This window comes from Mesocricetus auratus, unplaced genomic scaffold (genome assembly GCF_017639785.1).
Source record: "Mesocricetus auratus isolate SY011 unplaced genomic scaffold, BCM_Maur_2.0 Super-Scaffold_100022, whole genome shotgun sequence".
Classification (NCBI taxonomy): Eukaryota; Metazoa; Chordata; class Mammalia; order Rodentia; family Cricetidae; genus Mesocricetus; species Mesocricetus auratus.
Window position 1 is genome coordinate 14,753,855 of NW_024429203.1, and position 22,201 is coordinate 14,776,055.

General features: G+C 44.4%; 2 protein-coding genes across 5 annotated transcripts in view; both read right to left on the minus strand.

Annotated features, from left to right (window-relative positions):
* Positions 1-5,097, minus strand: part of Dcps (decapping enzyme, scavenger) — a 43,396-nt gene extending 38,299 nt beyond the window's left edge. Inside the window, exons 1-2 of the mRNA XM_005085835.4 lie at positions 4,819-5,097; positions 3,270-3,444 (exon numbers count right to left, since the gene is read on the minus strand). Coding sequence (XP_005085892.2) covers positions 3,270-3,444; positions 4,819-5,016 — 373 coding nt within the window. The 5' untranslated portion in view covers positions 5,017-5,097. The remainder of the gene's footprint in view (positions 1-3,269; positions 3,445-4,818) is intronic.
* An 8,523-nt stretch (positions 5,098-13,620) lies between these two features.
* Positions 13,621-22,201, minus strand: part of LOC101839883 (TIR domain containing adaptor protein) — a 15,917-nt gene continuing 7,336 nt past the window's right edge. For 2 of the 4 annotated variants that reach the window (XM_013125069.3, XM_013125068.3), the window contains 4 exons: positions 19,127-19,188; positions 18,863-19,003; positions 16,342-17,003; positions 13,621-15,805 (listed from right to left, as the gene is read on the minus strand). In XM_013125069.3, the coding sequence (XP_012980523.1) occupies positions 15,791-15,805; positions 16,342-17,003; positions 18,863-18,923 (738 nt within the window). In that variant the 5' untranslated portion in view covers positions 18,924-19,003; positions 19,127-19,188 and the 3' untranslated portion in view covers positions 13,621-15,790. Of the gene's footprint in view, positions 15,806-16,341; positions 17,004-18,862; positions 19,004-19,043; positions 19,189-22,201 lie in introns of those variants that run through there. The other 2 variants (XM_005085836.4, XM_040730067.1) reach the window with 2 other exon arrangements.

The window sequence follows — 22,201 nt, forward strand, 5'->3', positions numbered from 1 at the left end:
CCAAAAGATGTAAGGTTGGCTAGTATCAAATGCTATGGAATTCTGAGTTACACAAGCTCTCTAACACTTGGAGAGCTAAGAGTCCTGATACCTGAGGCCTGAACAAGGATTAGTCACGAGATTCTAACCCAGAGGCTGCACATGCCTGCTGCCATTGCTCACTGTTGTCAAGCACTGGGGGATAGACAAGTTGCCAAAGACCCTCATAGAAGAGTTTCTCAACTGCCCATGACCTAATTTCTTTTCTTTCTTTTTGTGGCAAAGGGGATTAAATCTAGGGCCCACACTTGTGCAAGCGCTCTATTGATAGGCTATAACTTAAGTATTCTTTCATTTTTATTTTAAGATGGGGTCTCACTGAGTTGCCCAGGCTAGTTCTGAACTTGCTCTATGGCCCACATAGTCCTTAAACTTTTGAGCCTGTGCCTCAGCTTTCCAGTAGCTAGGACTACAGGCCTATGCCCAAAGCTGAATTCTTACCTTTAGTCCCATCCACGTAGAAAAGAGTACAGCATTTGTCTATCTCTTCACAGTAACTCGTGGTCCTCTTGCCACTACTCTAAACATGCCTAAGGCAGAGAAGGTATCTTACTCGACTCTGAAGCAAAGGTACTTAGCGCTGGGCCCAGTACACCAAAATAGTAGTAGTAGCTACTATTAAATAGGTGCTGCCTCTGGATAAATCACATACTGTATTCTATGCAGTACCTATGAGAATTTCAAATGCAAACCACAAGTAGATGGTTATTTCAATACCAGCTAGGAATTCTTGAAATGGCCAATGGCTGAGAAATAATGGCAGGTATCCCCAGCAAAGAACGTCTTTTAAAAACCAATATCTTTCTAATTATAATGTACATGAGACTTGTAGAAAATCTAGCTGGCACACAGGCTCCAATTCTGTAGCCTGCAGTAGGGTCTGGGTTTCTGTGTAGGAAAAACTTCTAGGGAGTGCTTAGCATACTGTTCCACAGACCACATTCTGAAAGGCGAAACCCTGGAAAATGGTCTGAGGAACTATGGCCTGCGGGTTCTGTTTGACCCACGACCTGAGTGAACACACAACAAGATGGAAGTGATACATTAATTTTTAGAGACGTGGAAGAAGAGATGAGATGAGGAGGAGTCTGACACCACCCCTGCCTCAAAGCCTAGAACATTCACGTTGGTTCTCTACAAGAAGAGTCTACAACTCACTATTTATGAAGCCACCCAGGGACAGGATAGACAGTCGAACAAGGGAGAGACACACATCAGGCCCTGAAGTCAACTGTTGTGACTGCCAAATTTCTAGGCCAGGGGTAGGTAGGGAAGGCAAGTCACAAAACACAGCACATGTGTTTGACAAAGGGCAGGGAAAGCAGAGAGCTCCCATCCAAGGCTCCCGGGTAGGGGTGATCACGAAGAAAGGGTTATGGAGACACGTGGGGCTGAGTGGGGAGGAGCCCTCGCCAACTGCCACTATCAACATTCATCTTGGAAGGAAAACAGAGGGCAGTGACCGCCACCACTTACGTGTCACAGAAGTACAATGGGAAGGAAAACCAAGCAAGAGCAAAGGAGGCTCTGTGGATGCGGCAGGTCGACCCCAGCAACAGAACCTAGGGAACTCTGGCTAGGAAGGGCAGTGGAAGGACTGGCCGAGGAGAAAGAGTCTACAGCCTGGTGGCTTCTGTAAGTCACGCCTGGGTACGGTGCCTTCTGTCATGCTTCTGCTGCGGTGTCAAGGAATACATTTACTTAAAGGTCAATGCTTAAGAAAATAAATATAGCTGCCCATTTCCATCAGCTGAAACCAGAGAATAATCTGGCTGTCTTTCGGTGAAGAGCAGGATCTTGTGCTGTCTGCTCTGAAAGGTTTGCTTGTCTCACATCAAGGGATCACATATATTTTGCAAAGAAAAACAATAGCCCTCATTTATAGAGCTGTGGAAATACTATAAAAAAAAGACACTGGGACAGGATATCTGGGAAGCCAGATTATTCTTAAATGCCAAGGGGGAAATAAGGATACAGGAGGATGTGGTCAAACACCATTCCCTGGTTGGGAACCATTAAGGTCAACCCTTTTCCCTCACGTGGTGCCTACAAAATCTTGACACATCATGTCTTTATAGGGGCACAGAACATTTGTCTTTCAAGTGAATTAAAAAATGTTTTCAGGGCTGGAGACGTGGCTCTGTTTAAGCACTGGCTGCTCTTCTAGAAGACTTGGGTTCAATTCCTAGCACCCATATTGGAGACTCTTAAGTCTCTGTAACTCCAGTTCCAGGTGACCCAACACTCTGCTCTGTGGGCAAGAATGTTTTTAATCAAAACCAAATTTCTGTTACCCATGCTTCTGCCCTACTCAAGTTCACCCTGCTATATCTCTTCTACCAGGAAGTGGGGTTCTTCAGGAAGTGACGACCTGTGCAGCATCCAGCACATTGCAACAGCACATGGTGTAAGAGTGTGGTGAGATTTCAGTCTACTGAAAGACTTCGTTTTCCCGACACCTACTGCTGTGTGATTTTGAATTGGTTACTTAGTTTTTTCCTCACTTATAAATTCCTCTCACAATAGTGTTGTTCTGTGGATTAAATGTCTTATATTTAATAATACATTTAATTTTATATATAAATAATATGTAATATATTAACAATTATGGTTTGATAATAATATATTTATACATCCTGAGTTAGCATAATAATAAGGGTTTTGAAAGTGTGGGAAATTATCATTTATGTTCATTAATAGATGGAATTTATTGCCAGGCCATGGTGGCACACGCCTTTAATCGCAGCACTTGGGAGGCAGAGGCAGGCGGATCTCTGTGAGTTCGAGATCAACCTGGTCTACAGAGTGAGTTCCAGAACAGCCAGAGCTATACAGAGAAACCCTGTCTCAGGAAAAAAAGAAAAAGAAAGATGAACTTATTATTCCATCCAATAAATCACTTACTCCCCCAAATATACTGTATCAGGAAGTATTTATCAACCTTAACAGTCACGGCAGCTCTTGCTGTGCACCATGGGATATCTCACAGCATGCCTGTCCTCATACATTAGACACCAGTGGCACACACACACACACACACACACACACACACACACACACACATCCAGCTCCAATAGCCAAGACTGTTTTCAGAGACTGCCAGGCTCTCTAGAGGGGAAAGCCCTCCCTCTTTCATTTACAACTACCGTATTGGAACCTCCAAGGTTAAAAGAGATTCTATTCACCACAGCCCTTAGTTTCCCGACAACCCATCCTCCCCATTTGTTCACCATTCAGATGCCTTGGAGGAAACAGGTTATAGGTGCTATAGATATCATTGGAGAATTGCAACTTGAGCTCAGGGTTCCCCGTTAGGAGCTGGGTCGCGTGTTCTACGTGAAATGGTGTCTTCTCCAGGATCACAACAGCATCTTCTCCATGTGTATCCCCGGAGTCCTCATTCACCTGCAGGCAGAGATATCATCAGTGGGCCCACGGACATCGCCACTAGAAAAGCCTGCATGCCACAAGAAGCGTCCAAAGCCTCTGATTTCCCAGCACTTGGGGCTCGGAAATAGTGGTTAATAAAATGCATTCCATGCAAGTACTGAGAACCGAGTTCCATTCCCAGAACGCATGTAAAAAAAAAAAAAAAAAAAAAAAAAAAGACTGGCAGAACCAGAAGGCAAAGGTAAGTGGACCCCTGCTGGCTAGCCAGCCTAGGCTAATTAGTGAGTTATTCATCGGTGAGAAATCTTATACTAAAAGGCAATACAAGCAAGTAAAAAACAAGACAGAAACAATACCTGAGGTAGACCTCTGACCTCTACATGAACACACATTCAAACACACAAACACACACATGCAAAATAATATGCTCTATATCCTGCAATATTTGGCCAAGATCTCATTCTTTATAAGCAAGTACATCCATCTCATTAGCAGGCAATTTTGTTTACATCTTTAATAAAAATTACGTATACACCAAAAAAATTGTTTAAAAATTTATTTCCAGGCAGTGAAGGCGCATGCCTTTAATCCTGAGTTTGAGGGCGGCCTTATCTATTGAGTGAAACAGCCAGGGCTAAACAGAAAAACCCTGTCTCGAAAAAACAAAAACAAAAAAATTAATTTCCTTATGAGTGAGTCATTATCAGTAAATGTTTGATTTGTATACCTATTGTATATGCCTGTTGTGTTAAACTTTCTCAACACAATGAAGGCACCAGTGGAAAAGTTTCAGGCAGCTCAGTCTAGAGAAACCTTGACATGTGCCTCGACTGTGCCTCCTCAGTGGTTTGGGGTGGTCTCCCACTCTGCTGCTAGACAGCTAAGCGCACGGCGTTAGAGGCAGCAGCAAATCTGCCTCCACAGACGTGCTTCGCAGTCCCGGAACTGTCATCTCCGCATCCCAAGCACACGCCTGGTCCCTGTCATACATGGGAGCGCACGGCGTGTGGAACAGGTTAACAACGTAGGCTGAAGCCACGTGAAGCAGGGACCACACTTTCCAGGGACAGGGGCCAGAGCAAGCATTTGCTGAGTTCCTGGCGCCTTTACACGTAAAAATGAAGGATGATGAATGGCCTGGGGAATTTAACGCGTGGTTTAAAACTGGCAGACGTGTGTAGGGAAGGAGAAACTGGGGAGTTTAGACCTAGATGTGCGCATTCCTTTAATTCCACAGGTCAACTGTCGCCCCATGCATCGCAGTGGTGGAAACTCCACCTTCCCCGAATAACGTGATTGCTAGTGAAAAAAAAAAAACAACAACAACACTGCGCTGTGACGCGAAGATTGGTTCCCTCCCCCTTCCCCCCGCCCCGTGCCTAATGGTACCTTCCCATGCAGGAAAATGATCTTGTCCCGCGCAGACTCCCTCAGTACTTTTTGTACTCTAAAGCCGGAGAACGGTAAGCGGACAGGGGCAGAGGCACCATTGCCGACGCCTGCTTCCTTCTCGTCTGTGCTGGCGGCTTCTGCCTCCTCTGCCTCGGGTTCGCGCTTTCTCTTGAGTTGAGGCGCTGTATCCGCCATGCTGCCCGGGGAAGAGCGGTACGCGCCTGCACGTCCGAGCCGCTGCCCACGCCCCTTTGCGCTTCCTCACAGCCCGTGGGGGCCTGGACTTCAACTCCCGGCATGCTCTGGGCAGGCGAGACCGCTACTCCATTTCCCGGCGTGCCTCGCGTCTCGGGGGGCTTCTGCAGGTTTTGCACCTGTCTGGGTGGAGGGTCTTCTGACGGCCTTTGTAGAGGGGTAAACACAGTAAAAACGCCTTTGAGCTCTGTGTTATGGACCCACAGTGTTAAATAATAATGGTTTACATTACCATCCCTACTCCCGAGTGGGCGTGGAAGGAATGTTTTTAAAATAAACCCACAAGCCATTTTATTTGTTATTTTTTTTAACAGTGGGTATGTAAACCATTTCCCATTTTTCTCCCAGTTTCCTAATTTTACATCAGTTTTTTCTTTTCCTTTATATGTAGACTTGGCCTTTTGTTTTGTTTTTCGAGACAGGGTTTCTCTTTATAGCCTGTCGTGGAGCTCGCTCTGTAGTTCAGGCTGGCCTTGAACTCACAGAGATGGCTTGCTTCTGCCTCCTAAGTGCTGGGGTAAAAGTCATGCGCCACCACACCGCGCGGCTACACTTGGCCTTTTTTGCTGAAAAGAAAAAGTAAGCTAACAGGATGGATCGTGTCTTTCCATCACTTCCTTCTACCCTGGAGGCTTCTTTCTCTAAATTTAGTTTGCCTGTGATTCTGCCCTGCTACCCTGGGATGTGATTTGTATGTTTCTTTTATTGCAGCTGGAGGAGTGGTAATAAAACTTCTAGTTTGTGGGTTTTGTAGGTGTCTTGTGTAGCTAGCCCATTTTTCCTTCCCTTTAATTTGGCAGCTCTAAATATTGTCAAGAACTGATAGTCTGCCAAATGTTATTTTTGTAATGTTTCAGACCAACGTCATGGATGTGGCAAAACTCTTTTCAGTTTTTCATATTAACGATGTAATTTTCAATCTGCATTTTAGTTAGTGACAAAGTATACCAAGTTTTAATAATAGGTTGAGTTTTGGATAGCATTCCGCAGGAACATGAATTGGATATGACTGTTTTAGAATAGAGGAACTTATCAGGGGACCGGAATCTGGTATAATCATTTGCAGTTGCCGCTTGTCCACGGGCTTCCTTGCCTTCAAGAATATACAATCCGAGGTTACCAATTACATGCAAGACCAGGAAGAAATGTCCCACGTGGCCAATGACATTAGCAAACCCTACTCAGTTCAAGGACTTTTTTTTATGAAAATATCTGAACATTTTTCCAACTCAGGAAAATGAGAAAAAAATGGCCCAGCATGATGATACCTGTGTTCAGTACCAGCACTCCATAGGCAGAGACGGGTGGATTGCTGAGGTCCAGCCAGAGCTACACAGTGAGACCCTGTTTCTTGAAACAGTAGTTTGGATATATGTAGCCAAATGAGGAAAGAAACTAACTTCAGAATCGAGTCCAAATTGTAGGTACATATGTCAAAAACAATGAGTTAGCACTTTACTAATAGATATCATTTTCTTTCCTTTCTCCCTTTTTTTTTTTTTTTTTTTTTTGAGGCAGGTCTCACCAGTTATTCTGGTCTAGCCTGGAATTTGTTATGTAGACCAGGCTGCCTTTAAATTCACAGATCCGCCTGCCTCTGCCTCCCCAGTGCTGGGATCAAAGGTGTGTGTCATCATACCACATCCACATATTGTAAAATAAGTTTGTTATTTTTTAAATTAAACTTGGAATGATAGTGTGCATGAATCCAAGTATAGTGATTAGTTATACAGACTCCTCTTTCTAAATCTGCTTTGCTGGAACCCTTGATGAGGGCTTTTGTGTTAGATGTGTGTGCACACATGTGTCCAATGGGGATTGAACCTTGAACAGGTAAGCATGTCCTCTGCCACAGAAACACACCCCAGTCCTGAGTAGGCTTCTAACTTCTGGAGAGAGAAACCAGGTCAAGTGCTCATCGAACCCCACCGGTAGTGCCTGTGTGAATTCCTGTCTTGACACCCCTGGGCCTGGCAGAAAGCAACAGTCTTTATTCATCACAATCCTAGGTGTTACTGCCTAGAGTAGAAGTCATAAGTAAAGGCACTATTTAAGAGTTGGTTTGGGCTGAGCATTGGAGGCGCACGCCTTTAATTCCAGCACTCGGGAGGCAGAGACAGGTGAATCTCTGTGAGTTTGAGACCAGCCTGGTCTAAAGAGTGAGTTTCAGGACAGTCCTCAAAACTACAGAGAAACCTGTCCTGTTTTTGACAGTGACAAGGTGTGACAGTGCCCTCTAGTGAATTTAGCAGTTTGCTTCTCCTAATATGGAATTACATACTCAGAAAAACCTGCTGTTTCTTACATTATTTCAGAGACAATTGTAAATCTGGAACAATAATAAATGTTGGGATTTTGTTTTATTTGTGTTTTGGTTATTTGAGACAGGCTGGCTTCAGAACCCAACATGAGTTCAGGCATGCACTAAAATAGCTTGTGTTTGGGGTATTCATTCATTCATTTATTGCATATGTGCTGATATGCAAAAATAATAATAAAACATTATCTCTCAATGGGTACAAAGCTATAAGGAGAAAAATGGTTCTGTACATGGGATAAAACACTATAAATTCAAAACTTACAGATAAAGATTAGTGCTACCAACTCATCTCTTTAAATTTTTTTCATTAATTTCCAGTCAAAACCAACAAGCTATCTCTTTTGAAATTTTATTTATGCAGACTCAACCCAAAAAGAAGAGAGATCTGTGCTATCCAGTAAGGGGGTATAGCCCACATTATCGGCCATATTCCCAAGGGCCTTAACCCATTGGTTGGCCACTTGGGGCCTCAGAGCCTCTTTGTGTCTCTACTAGACAGAAAACTGAAGGAGCACACTGCATAAAACAACACAGGGAACAGAAGTCAAGCTGGGTTTATAAATAATTCAACAAGTCAAGCCTTTGGGTACGGTGTTATGTGCCCATAATTCCAGCACATGGGAGGCAGAGGCAGGAGAATCATGAATTGATGGCCAGCCTGGAATACATAGAGTGACCCTGTCTCAGACAACAAAAACACCAAAAAACAAACAAAAAACAAACCCCACAATTTTTATAAGTTATTTCCCGGAGCTAAGGGGAAAAAATCTTACCGAGGAAAGGCATTCATGGTGGTTTATGAACTTCAGCTTTGGATTGGCCAGGTGGTTCAGCAGGTAAAAGTGCTTCTTGCCACACAAGCCTGGTGACCTGAGTTCCAACGCAGATCCCATTGGTAGGGGAACGCTGACTTGGAAAAGTTGTTCTGATATCCATACATGTGCTGAGATGTGATATGAGTAGTCATGAATTCACAGGCACCTGTGCGCACATACACAATATTAATAATAGACATGTTTTGCTGGGTGTTGGTGGCGCACGCCTTTGATCCCACCACACAGGAAGTAGAGGCAGGTGGATCTCTGTGAGTTCGAGGCCAGCCTGGTCTACAGAGCAAGTTCCAGGACGGCCTCCAAAACAATATAGAGAAACCCTGTCTCTAAAAAACTAAAAAAAAAAAAAACAAAAACAAAAAACAAAAACATGTTTCTAAATAACTTTAACTTTGCTTTAGTTTGATCCCTGTTTAAATGGAGACTTGTTTTATATACTCTCTGAATGCTTCCATTCGACACACAGTTTATACCTCCAAGGGACCAAGAGAGACCTAGAAAACAGCATGCAATGCTCGCTTGCTTGCTTTTTCATCTTTCTGGGAAGGGCTAGCTAGAGGACTCAGCAGGTAAAGGCCCCACCCCAGAGAGCCTGAGTTCAATAGCTAGACCCCACAGAAAGGTGGACGAAGAGAAGCAGCCCCTCTTACCTCCACATGTGTGCGGGGCACGCTCACACGCCTCCACACACCACCACATATTAAAAACAATGGTGGCAAGTTTTTATAAAGTCTTACAAGGAAGTTGAAATACTTTGGATGAGCATTCAAACTTTTTTAACTTTTGCTTTCTGGTTTGAATTCAAAGTATTTTAACTTTTGCTTTCTGATTTGAATTCAAAGTATTTTAACTTTTGTTTTCTGATTTGAGCTCAAACTTTTTTAACTTGCTTTCTGATTTGAGCTTAAACTTTTTTAACTTTTGCTTTCTGACTTGAGTTCAAAGTATTTTAACTTTTGCTTTCTGATTTGAGTTCAAAATTTTTTAACTTTTACTTTCTGATTTGAGTTTAAATTTTTTTAACTTTTGCTTTCTGACTTGAGTTCAAAATATTTTAACTTTTACTTTCTGATTTGAGCTCAAACTTTTTTGACTTTTGTTTTCTGATTTGAGTTCTTTAATTGTACCATGGTTGTATTAAGGGAATCCTTAAGACTCCTTTTATATTTATTTTTATATAAGTTTTTATTACATTTATTTATGGGGTGCTATATGTGCACATGCCTCAGTGCTCAGGCAGAGACAGGAAAATCGCTGCAAGTTTGAAGCCTAGTCTACACAACAAATACCAGGTCAGCCATTGCTACACAGTGAGACACTGTCCCAAAAACAAACAAGAAAAGAAAATTTTTTTTTGGTTTTTCGAGACAGGGTTTCTCTGTATTGCTTGGGGGCTGTCCTGGAACTCACTCTGTAGAGCAGGCTGGCCTCAAACTCACAGAGATCCACCTGCCTCTGACTCCCAAGTGCCGGGATTAAAGGTGTGTGCCACCAACGCCTGGCAAGAAAAGAATTTTAAAATAAAATCTGAGGCTGGAGAGATGGCTCAGCCGTTAAAGGCTAGGCTCACAACCAAAAATATGAAAATAAAATCTGAGGCCTATGTGAGAACAAAGGAATACATATGCTTTCTTCTGCCATTCAGAATGTGGAAAAGAAGGAATAAAGTGGTTTTTTTTTCTTTTTCTTAAGATTTATTATTTCCTTTTTAAAAGATTTATTTATTATGTATACAGTGCATGTATGCCTGCAGGTCAGAAGAGGGCACCAGATGCCATTGTGCATGGTTGTGAACCATCATCATATGGTTGTGGGAATTGAACTCAGGACCTCTGGAAGTGTAGCCAGTGCTCTTATCCGCTGACACATTTCTCCAGCCCCATGTTTTGTTTTGTTTTGTTTTCATCTGCTCTGACTGGGTTATGATTTTAGTGAGCCCACAGGTCTGTATGTTGAAGGTTTGTTCCCAGTGTGATGGCACTGAGGGAGTGATTCTTTAACAGGTGGAGCTGACTTGTCTTAGGGTTTCTATCGCTGTGATGAGATACCATGACCAAAAGCAACTTGGAGAGGAAAGGGTTTGTTTTATCTTACATTTCCAGGTAAATCCATCACTGAGGGAAGTCAGGGTAGGAACTTAAACAGGGCAAGTCCCTGGAAACAGGAGCTGACGCAGAGACCATGGAAAAGTGCTGCTTACTGACTTGCTTTCCATGGGTTGTTTAGACTGCTTTCTTATAGCATCCAGGATCACCAGCCCAGGGGATGACACCATCCATCAAGGTCTAGGTCCTTCCATATCAATCATTGATCAAGAAAATGTACCATAGGCTTACCCACAGGTCAATCTGGTGTGGGTATTTTCTCAATTGAAGTTCCCTCTTCCAAAATAACTTCAGCTTGTGTCAAGTACATATAAAACTAGTCTGTGATAAGATATCATAACCAAGGAAACTTAAAGAGGAGTTTATTTGGGGCTTATAGTTTCAAAAGGTTAAAATTCCTGACCATTGCAGAAGGGGGCATGGCATGGTGCTGGAGCAATAGCTGAGAGCTCACATCTTGAGACCCATGAGGCAGAAAGAAAGAGACACTGGGAAAGATGAGAATCTTTTAAAACCTCAAAGCCCAATCCCAGTGACACACCTCCTCCAACAAGGCCACACCTCCTAATCTTCCACCAATTGGAGACCAAGTATTAGATTATAAAAGTCTGTGGGGGCCACTCTCATGCAAACCATCACACTTCTGGAAGGCTGTTAGGTCATCGTAGTGCTGTTCTCGGAGGGACTTAATGTATTTTTTCCTTTGTGGGCCTGGGGTTAGAACACAGGGGTCAGTGCATGCTCGGGAAGAGCTCTAATACACCCTCCTACAGATTCTTTCTTGCAGTCAGTTTTTATGAGAAAAGCTTATTATAAAAACACTGTGCCTGACCTCCCAAATCTCTCGATTTCTGCCTTTCCATGAGATCTTATACCTGAATACTCTTGTCATTATGATGTCCCATGTCAAGAGGCTACTATCATCAGAGAGGTAGCACAGATGTGGCCACCTTATCCAAGACTTCAGTTTCCAAAACCAAGCTAGATAAACTACCTTACAAAAGACCTTGGCTCAGGTATCTTGTTATAGATCAACATGTCTTCTTCTTAGGTAGGTACTACAGCTAGAAATTTGATAAGAATTCTTACATTTTTCAAAGCTGTGTATGATGATGTACACTTGTAACCCCAGCACCCTGGAGGCAGAGACATGAAGATCAGCCACAAGTCTGAGGCTATCCTGATCTACACCATGAATCTGAGGACAGTTAAGGGCAAGGTAGTGAGAGCCTATCTCAAACAATTAGCCCTCAGTGGTTAAAATGATATATATAATTACATATATGAATGAATATAGTTTCTGGTATTTGAATACTTGATTCCTGGTTGGTGGAACTTTTGGGGAAGGATTAGGAAGTGTGACCTCCTGGAGGAAGTATGTCACCAGGGGCAGGCTTTGAGAGCTTAAGGCTGAAGCCTGCTTCCAGTTGCTCTCTCTGCCAGCTGCCTGTGGTTCAAGGTGTGAGTCTTCAGCATCCTACTCCCTGTCTTCTGCTTGCTGTGATGGACCTTCTGGAACCATAAGCCCAAATAAACCCTTCCTTTTGTAAGTTGCTTTTTGTCATGGTGTTTTATCACAGCAATATAATCTCATGTTCATAATTGGGAATATATCTGTATGAAATAACAGATTAAACTGGGTATGGTGGCTCACACCTTTAATTCTAGCATTTGGAAGTTGAGGTGGGAGGACCACCAAATGTTTGAGTCCAAAAAGTCTCTGAACTATCCTCATGGAATGGGGTTAAATCCAGTCAGATGTTGGTTGTTTACTCCCACAAACTTTATGCCACCGTTGCACCAGCAGAGCTAGTTCATTTCAAACCTCACCTTAGGTGATTTTGGAGTTACCAGCATCAAAGTCTGTATAGATTTTCTCTTGTGCAGTTTTGATTTCCCAGAATAGTTAGTTCTCTAGTCTTCTGCTTAGGAGACAGAAGCACCTTACTACCAGTCAAATACAAATCAACTCTAGTAGGGCCAGGACAGACCGTTGCAGCACTTGAACCTGCCCTAAGAAGAGAAACAGATGACTCCACAGGCACCCATTCAACCTTTCCCACATGACTGACATGATTTCCCTGTCACCTGACTTCAAAATCAAGTTACTCAACTAATGTAGTTCAATCTACTTTTTAATGCTTTTAGTAATGGAGAAATCGCAGCCAAGATTGTCCCAGTTTTTGCCAAACAGCCTGTAGAATCTTTAGGATATATAAAAACATAAAATTAGCCGGGCGGTGGTGGCGCACGCCTTTAATCCCAGCACTTGGGAGGCAGAGGCAGGCGGATCTCTGTGAGTTCGAGGCCAGCCTGGTCTATAAGAGCTAGTTCCAGGACAGCCTCCAAAGCCACAGAGAAACCCTGTCTTGAAAAACCAAAACCAAAAAACCAAAAAAAAACAAAACAAAACAAAACAAAGATAAAGATAGAGTGATTTAGACGAGCAAGAAGAGTGGGAAGAATTGGTCCACAGGGTATTAGGACCTTTTTAGTTTATTTATTTTTATGTGTATTGGTATTTTGCCATGGATGTTGGGTCCCCTGCAAATGAAATTGCAGACAGTTGTGAGTGGCCATGTGGATAGTGGGAATTGAACGTGGGTCCTCTGGAAGAGCAGCCAGTGCTTTTAACCACCGAGCCATCTCTCCAGCCCAGTAGTACGGCTTTTTAAAAGACACTGTAGCACTAACAGTGTATACTTGAAAGAGACTAGAGAAACAGCAACAGACACATACATGACAGTAGGCAGCAGCAGTAGCTGGGTCTGATGGCACACGCCTTTAAACCCAGCGCTGCACTATGGAGACAGGCAGACAGATCACTATGAATTTGAGACCAGCCTGGTTTACATAGTGAATTCTTGGCAAGCCTGGAATACATAGTGAGATCCTATCTCAAACAAACAGAAAACAGTTATCAGCGGTGATAGGAAAGATCACTGAGTAACTGATAGAAACCGAGAGAAAAGAATTGGATTTCTGACTTGAAAACCAAGAGCAAGCCAGGCATGGTAGCTTATAATACCTGAAATGCCAACATTTGGGAAGCTGAACTAGAAGGATCTCAAGTTTGTGGTCAGTCTGGGCTACAGACCCTGTTTCAAAAAAACCAAGAAGAAAACAATAGAAAGCAAAACAACCCCAAGTGGAATCAAGATCTAAATATGAATAGAAATACTTTGAAAGAAAATATAACCAACTTTCTTCTTTTCAAGATTCAGTTTAGAAGGTAGGAATAACACATGGAGAATTTTATAAGACACACAAAAACACAGACTACATCTTCATAGACAGTATTTTATATTAAGATTAAAATGTAACATTCTTGTGTTTAAAAAAGAAACCCTCATGGTCTGGTGTTGGTGGCACAAGCCTTTAATTCCAGCACTGAGGAGGCAGCGGCAGGCAGATCTCTGTGAGTTTGAGGCCAGCCTGGTCTACAGAGCAAGTTCCAGGACAGCCTCCAAAACAATACAGAGAAACCCTGTCTCAAAAAACAAAAACAAAAACAAAAAAACCCTCATGATTTAGAGGTATATAACTATATGGTTAGGGGGAAAGTACCTGAAATTTGTGTTAAAACGATCTTAGAGCAGTGGTTCTCAACCTTCCTAACACTGCGACCCTTTAATACAGTTCCTCATGTTATGGCAACCCCCAGCCATTATTTTCATTGCTACTTCATAACTGTAATTTTTCTACTGTTATGAATCATAATGTACCTGACATACAGAATATCTGATATACGATATGAAAAGATTGTTCAACCCACAGGCTGAGACCCACTAACCTAGAACAAAAGGAAACTCATGAGTGACAGACACATCAACATGGACATATCTCACAAACATGTCAAACATAAGAGATAAAGTCATAAAATATAAATAACATTTTGCTGGGGTGCATTTATCTATAGAAACTTCATGCAGAAAAGCTCAAGTTGTTGTTTTCTTAAGAAACATGAGGGGCCTGGAATTCAGAACACAAAGGGAACAAGCATGTTGGGAATAAGGCTTTCTTATTGTATTTTTTTATATTTAGGTGGTAGGTGCATGAGTATGATATAGTATCCTTTAGAACATTTTGTATATAACCAAAAAAGTCATAATTCAAAAATAATTTGTTTCCAGTAAAGGGACATGGCAAAAAGAGGCTCAAGGTACATACCAGGGGAGACCATGACAACGGACCATGTTTCTGTCCTTATTGAGAATATAGGTGACACCTTACCTCTCCCTGGGAATGCACATTGGTGCTAGACTGAGAGCATTGGTTCCTCTCAGTTCGATATAAAGGCAGGTGCTATGAAGCATGGGCAGACATCAGAGGAGGGCCTACGTGTCCAAGGTCACTGGGTTTTGGTCCAGGTGAAGAAGCTGCCCCCCCCACCTTTCCTTCTCCCTACTTATTATTCAGAATGGCTTCTGGGTTTGTTTCCTTTTCATTTTGATGGTGCCGGAAGTCGAACCCGAACCCTCATACATGCTAAGCAAACGTTCTACCACCAACTCCACCTAGAGCCCTAGATTTGCATTTCTAATTTTAAAGAAAGATTTCTTTATTGTATGATTGTCTTGCTTACATGAATGCATGTGTTCCATATGTGTGCCCCATGCCCAAGGAGACCCTGGTCAGAGCTACCATGTGAATACTGGGAATTGAACCTGGATCCTCTGCAAAGGTAACAAGAGTTCTTAACCACTGAGCCATCTCTCCAGACCCTAGGTTTGCTTTTTTTTTTTTCTGAGATAGAGTTTCTCTGTGTAACAGCTTCAGCTGTCCCCAAACTCAGAGAGATCTGCCTGCATCCGCCTCCTAAAGGCATGTACCACCAACCTGGCTAGGTCTGCATTTCAAATGACATTTGTTCAGTAAGTGAGAGTCAGCATGGGGCTGGAGGTGCCTTTCACCCAGCCTTATAAAGTGAGTTGACGCCTCTGGGACAGAACTACAGTAGTGTGGATGTGAAGGACCTGAGACCTGCTGCCTCTTCCGCTTCCCTAGGCATCTGGGAGGAGCACTAACTTCATTCATCAGTCAGGCTCTCCCCTCATGAGGAGTGGCACCTGCTTACCCCAGTGCCTGATTCTGGGACAGACAGCGGGGTGTCAGTTTCCTGTCCAGTTAAGCAGCAGTCAAGACGCTGCTGACCCTCCTCATACCACAGTCTCTTGACAACTCCAAATTCTGACTTCCTCGTTGCCTTCCTGGGGGAGTCCCTGGCTTCCTCCTGTTCTTCTTGGGGAGTCCCCATCTTCCTCCTGGTCTTCTTGTGGGGGGTCCCCATCTTCTGCCCGGCCTTCCTGTGGAGCCCACAGTAAGGGAAGCTGGTGGCAATCTGATCCTGTGTGATGTACAGAGTGCACTGGCTCTGGCTCCCAAAGCCCTATCTAATGGGATCCAGCACCTGGTGTGCGATATTTCCAGCTTTTGTCAGGAAAACTTGTGTCAGCTTAATGTTTCCAGATCTGAAAAAAACCAAAGAGAATCACAAGGCTCGTCACTCTTCCCAAACCCAATGTTTCTCCCCATCATGTCCTCCTCTTCTGTTGTCAGCAGGTTTTTTCTACCCCCTACAGTGTGTCCCTCCCACTACACTTCAGGCTGCTCTCCCCCCCCCCACAGAGACACACACACACACAATTTTACAGTGCTAAACTGATGTCACTCCTGATATCCACCCAGCTCCTGGAACACACCTCTAATCCAATTTCAGAGAGAAACCTATTACGACCACTCATACTATTTGCTAGTTAATATCAATTGTGCCAGGCCCTGTCTGTCATGAATACTGGACATGTGCTCATTCTACAGAAATGGAGTCCTAATGAACAACGAAAGAGCCATGGTTCAGAGGGGCTAAGTAGCATGCCCAAGTAACTCAAATGCTAACGGGTGAAGGTGCCAGAGTAGAAATCCAGTCTTCTCCAGAGGCTCTTCCAATCACTGGAACTACAGGGACCATCTCCTAAAGTCCTTATATAGACTCGGGCTGACTCCTCACCCCCTCCAGGCCCTCCTGTGTCTTACAGCGCATGACAGCCTCCTTGACTTGGTAAAAGCCACCATCCCGGCCTCTGCCATCCACATAGTACATGAATCGGAGCTCCGGCGGATAGGCGGCTCTGGTCAGGCCAGACAGCAGGGGTATAGTGCAACCCTCTGCCCCCGGGGCCTCCGTCAGGGCCTGCAGCATCTGGTACTTGCACCACGGGTCCCGAAGGAAGCCTGAGGTGATGAGTAGCACACGGCAGTGACTACTACTCAGTGCCTGGCACAGCTCAGAAACGATGGCGCCACCCGGGGTTGCATCCCGAAGCTGCAGGAAGCAGCGTAGGCTGGCCTGGCTACCCTCCAAGTAGGAGACCAGCTCCTGGGCAGCCTCTAGGTCCTCCTCACTGTGGCACACGCAGACGTCATAGTCTTTGCTCCAGCGACCACTACTGCAGCTGGTGTCCTTCTGTGTTGGTTGCAGGGTAGGAGCCATTCCTGAACTGCAGCTCGGGTGTGAGTTGTAGCTAGGGGGCGAGCTGCAGCTAGGGGGCGAGCTGCTGCTCTGGGGTGGGAGACCGTCCTGTGCGGCTGTCTGTAAACCTTCACTGGGGTGGCTTTCCTCGGAGACATCCATCTTCTTCGGCTTCTTCAACAGAGCCTGTCTGAACCAGTCTGAGGGGAGAAACACATAGATGAGACTTTCTGCCTGCAAGCTGAAGCCCCTCCCCCAAGGAAAATGGGCGGGACTTTGCCAGCTTCACCAAACCCTCTGTGTTACTGCCCTGCTGTTAGGCACACCCATCAGGTCTTGCCTAAGAGTTCCCTGCTATCTTTAAAGGTTCCCCAATACTGAGAGAACTCGAATCCTGTCCTTGTGTTTTATCAGCCCAACTAAGAAAGGCGGCCTTAATGGGGTCACCATGGTGAGATAGAGTTTGTTGTAATCTAGCTACCCAGGAGGCTGAAACAGTGAGAGGTTAGCAGTTCAAGGACAAGCAGGAAAAAACAGTGAAGTTTTTTTTTTTTCCCTTCTTTTTCTTTTTTGAGACAGGGCTTCTCTGTGTAATAGCTCTGGCTGTCCTGGAAGTCGTTTTGTAGACCAGGCTGGCCTTGAACTCACTTGAGATCCACCTGATCCACCTGCCTCTGCCTCCAAAATGCTGGGATTAAAGGCATGCGGCACCACCACCAGGCTTGAGATCTTAAAAATAAAGTAAAATTTGTTATGCATGGTGGCCCATGCTTTTAATCCTAGCACCTGGGAGGCAGAGGCAGGTGGATCTCTTAAGTTTGAGGCCAGCCTGGTCTACAGAGTGAATTCCAGGCCAGCAAGAGCTACATAGTGAGACTCTCTCTGAAATACATTTTTAAATTAGAACAAAACAATTTATTTAACTATAAATTAATAATTTAACCATAAAACAAAATACAGATGGCCTTGTTCTGTTGTAGATCATTCGATATCTGCTACTCAGAGCCCACTTTAATCAGAAGGCTCTGAAGCCTGAGTAGTTAACTGCCTGTGTGAGTTGACAAAGAACTTCATCTACAGATCAGGATTAGTCAAGCCCAAGGCCTAGCCGCAGCCCTGAGAGGAGGTGAAGTTAGATCGCAGAAAGAATGGAAAGGGCCAGGAAGATGGGTACAGTGATATATGCTGTAATCCCAGAATCTGGGACAGGGAAGCAGAGGACCAGAATCAGGGTCAACCTCAACTGCAACGGCAAGTCCAACACAGCCTGGGTAACACACATGAGTAGCCAATTAAGAGAAAGGGCCTGGGGCCTGGACTCTGTTCTGTGGCTCAGAGGACGAGGGCTGTTAGTCAGAGCTCCAGTGCAGCACAGAGCTTCTTAGAAGCCACCCTTCGGCCAGGCCTGGACTTGACTGAAGACCTGACATACCCCTTGCTCTATAACCTTATGCAAATTGGCCTCGATCTCCATTTCCTCATCTATAAAATGAGTTTGTTTAGTTCTTTTTTTGTTTTGTTTTGTTTTGTTTTTTTCGAGACAGGGTTTCTCTGTATTGTTTCGGAGCCTGTCCTGGAACTCACTTGGCAGACCAGGCTTGGTCTCGAACTCACAGAGATCCACCTGCCTCTGCCTCCCGAGTGCTGGGATTAAAGGCATGCACCACCACCGCTGAGTTTGTTTAGTTCTTGAAGGTAAATTGTAAGTACTTCATAATAGTAGAACTCAGCTGTACTGGGGATTGTTTCATTATTTCTTTCCTTGTTTCCTCTCTCTAAACAGTTCTGGGAAAGGATTCAGATGACAAGATCCACCATGTTAAACATTCGGCACAATGCTTTTCAGGCCAAGCAGGTTAGAAAACATCTGAAGCAAACAAAGGCTTGCAGAACCCAGCGTGCACGCCTTATTCCTCCCTCCCCATGAGGTCTCAGCAGCAGCTGTGGCTTTCTGCATCTCTCCTCTGTGTTTGGACAAGGCAGCCTTCTCCCCTCACCAGCAGCCTGGGGAGTACCATCTTAGAAACCAGAGCATAACTAGGAGACTGGCTCCACTCACCAGCTATCTTGCCTCGAGGCTTCTTGGACTGAGTGGCTGGGATGGGGGAGGATGAAGCCATAGCTCAGGCCTCCAAATTAACCCTGGGAGAGCATGCATTGGGAGAGCAGCAGGAGCGGGTAGAGCCATGGAACAGCCATCCTGCAAGGGACAGAGAAGCACAACAGTGGTGCTTACTTACCTGGGAGTTCTGCTTTTCTACTAGTCCCTAATGACTCAGTCTCTAACCAGGGAGACGAGCCAGAGCTGTGACGTGTGACTTACAAGGTAGGAGCTTGGTAGAGTAACTGTTCTCTGCTTCACTTGGCCAGGAGTGCATCTGGGATCTGGGAAAACATAGAGAAGACAGGCAGCCTTTAGAAGGACTTCCTGTGTCAATGCTGACGGGAGCGGGACTGGTCCTTTGGACAGGCAGATGAGTGTTAAGCAGCAGGAATACTTGAAGCAAGTCTTGCTACATTTCCCCTGTCTGTCTTCCCCTAACCCCCATCCATCCACTCACCTAGCCCTTACCTGTCAGCTAGGGAAACAACTATACGTAGATTGCATGGATTTGCACCTCATGCTGACCATGGCCTTCAACACTCTTTTTAGGCTTTGGTGTCTCCATCTGTGATGCTAGAAACTGCAATTCAGCATTACCATGTGAATAACATGAAGTAACTTGTATAATATACTACCAGTACCTCGTGGATAAAAATTGTTAAGAAAGTACTGTGGATTAGTATGTTCTTATCCAGATGTGGTAGCATACACTTGTGGTCTCAGGAGGCTGAGGCAGGTGGATTATTTGTATCTATGAGTTTAGATCAGCTTCAGACATCTATTTAGACCCTATCCTTTCTTGTTGTTGCCCTCCATGTCCCTCCCCCCCAGTGTTTCTGTCTAACAGCTCTAGCTGTCCTGGAACTTGCTTTGTAGACCAGGTTGGCCTCGAACTCATAGGGTTACACCTACCTCTGCCTCCCCAGTGTTGGGATTACAAGTGTGCACCACCACCCATCTTGAGACCATATCTTAAAAGAAAACAAGATGGGTGGTGGTGGTGTATGCTCTTAATCTCAGCAGAGATTTAATCTTGGAAGGCAGAGGCAGGCGGATCTCTGTGAGTTCAAGGCCAGCCTGGTCTATAGACCAGGACAGGCTCCAAAGCTACACAGAGATTCTGTGGGGGCAGAGCCTGTTCCAATTCAGGAGAGTTCTAGCAATTCTCCAGCCAAAGGGCTGGTAAAGAACTGGATTCAGGAGCTATGAGTAACAAACACAGGGTTGCTGTCTGGCTTTTTGCTGGATCTGTAGAAGTCATAAAGAAAGTTCCTCTGGGAATTCATAGAGAAAATAAATCTGATGATTAGATACACTGTAATCAGAAGCTTCAAAAATTTTAAATGTACATCTCATCTGGCAGTGGTGGTGGTGCACGCCTTTAATCCCAGCGCTTGGGAGGCAGAGAGAGATGGATCTCTGAGTTTGAGGTCAGCTTTGGTCTACAAAGCAAGTTCTACTATAGCCAGGGCTCTGCAGAGAAAACCTGTCTCAAAAAACCAAAACAAAGCAAATACATTTTTAAAAATGTGAGTCTGTGTTGGACATTAATGAACACGTACCAGAGCTCAAAAAGCAACCCTGCTGCAGCAACGGAGGCAATGTGGTGACTGATCTTAATTGTTGGCCTGATTAGAATGAGAAATGCCTAGAGACTAGGTCAGCACTCCCATGGGGGTATTTGTGAGGGTGCTCCCGGAGATGATTAGAACACAGAGGCTGATGTAATGGATTCAGCAGTCCCTTGATGGATTCATAATTTGGTGACATGACTGGGAGGTGTGAAGGTGGACGTGTAGCCTAGCTGGGGAAAGCAGGTCCCTGGAGGTGTTTCCGTGCTGGCTAAAGCATGCCCTGTCCCCTTTCTGTATTCTCTGTTTCATAGCCACCGGGAGCCACACTGCTCTGCTCCCCCAAACCCTCCCACCATGAAGAGGTAAACCCTCTGAAACCATGAGCTTTATATAGCACTCCCCTGTAAGTAATTCTCAAGGTATCTGTCTGACAAACAGAACCAAAAGGAGGGGAAAGAGTGCAGGACTCGGAGAAGCCACCTGAAAGAGAACAGTGGTCAGACCACGCAGGAGGATGCTCGATCGGTTGGCATGAGCTTTGTTCCTCCCTCGTGTTCTCTAGGTTCCTGCAAGCTAAGTGACAGGTGGCCTGTTCCTGGTCAGGGGCTGCTAACTCTACTCATGAGACCATTCAAGGTAGCTCTTCCGGGGGCTGGGGAGATAGATGGCTCAGTGCTCAAGAGAGCTTGCAGCTCCTTCAAGACAAACCCCGTTTGGTTCCCAGCTCCCACATGGGTCACAGCTGCCTGTAACTGTAGCTGTCCTCCAAGGACATTTCCCCACACATGGCATACACTAGCACACAAATATGCACATAAATAAAAAACAAATAAATCTTAAAAGTAATAAATAAAGATGTCTTTTTCCCCTGGCAGTACTTACAAGATCACTTAACTTTAATACTCTCTAAAGATTTTCTCAAGTTTTGTTTTAATAGAAAACATATTGTTTGCCCTTGATACAAACTGGAAGATTTAAAAAAATGATATACTAACATTTACGACAACATAAAGATAGTACAAAAACAAAAAAAATCACACTATATGGTATTCAACTTGAATAGATAGATGTAAAAGTTTTCTGAAACAGGTCTGGGAGTGTAGCTTAAGGATAGAAAAAAGGAGGGGGAGGGGAAGGAAGAGGATGAGAAAGGGAATACAAGGAAGGAAGCAAGTAGGTTTCTGAAATAACTTACCATTTTGAGCAACTGCCTTTTTTATTGCTTCAGAAAAAAAGAAAACAAACAATCAAAAATTCAGGCTGGAGATACAGCCCTGAGGTAAAATGCTTGCTTAGCATGCACAGATGAGTCTAGCACTGTGGAGGTAAGGGGAAGAAGGGTGAGAGAGAGAAGGAGAAGAAGAAAGAGGAGCAGGAGGAGAATTGAGTGAATTGTTCAATAGTGTATCCACTGGAAGCAGGGCTGGGTGGGCTGGGTGGGCTGCGTCTTTTAACTGTCATTCTGGAAAAGTGTGAGCATAGGAAATAACACCATCTCTGACAGGATAATTGTGCAAGATGGCAGATAAGTTCCAGTAACATGTACTTCCTGGATAAAACCTCATGAACCTTCCTTTTTCATTGTAAATTCGTTTGCAGCCAAGGCTGGGGAGCAATCTGACATGACTTAACTTTTCCGAGACGCAGAGTGACAGTCACCGCATAGCAAGTCACACACGTCAAGTAGATAAGAGAGAATCCAAACCTCCAGCTGCAAGGT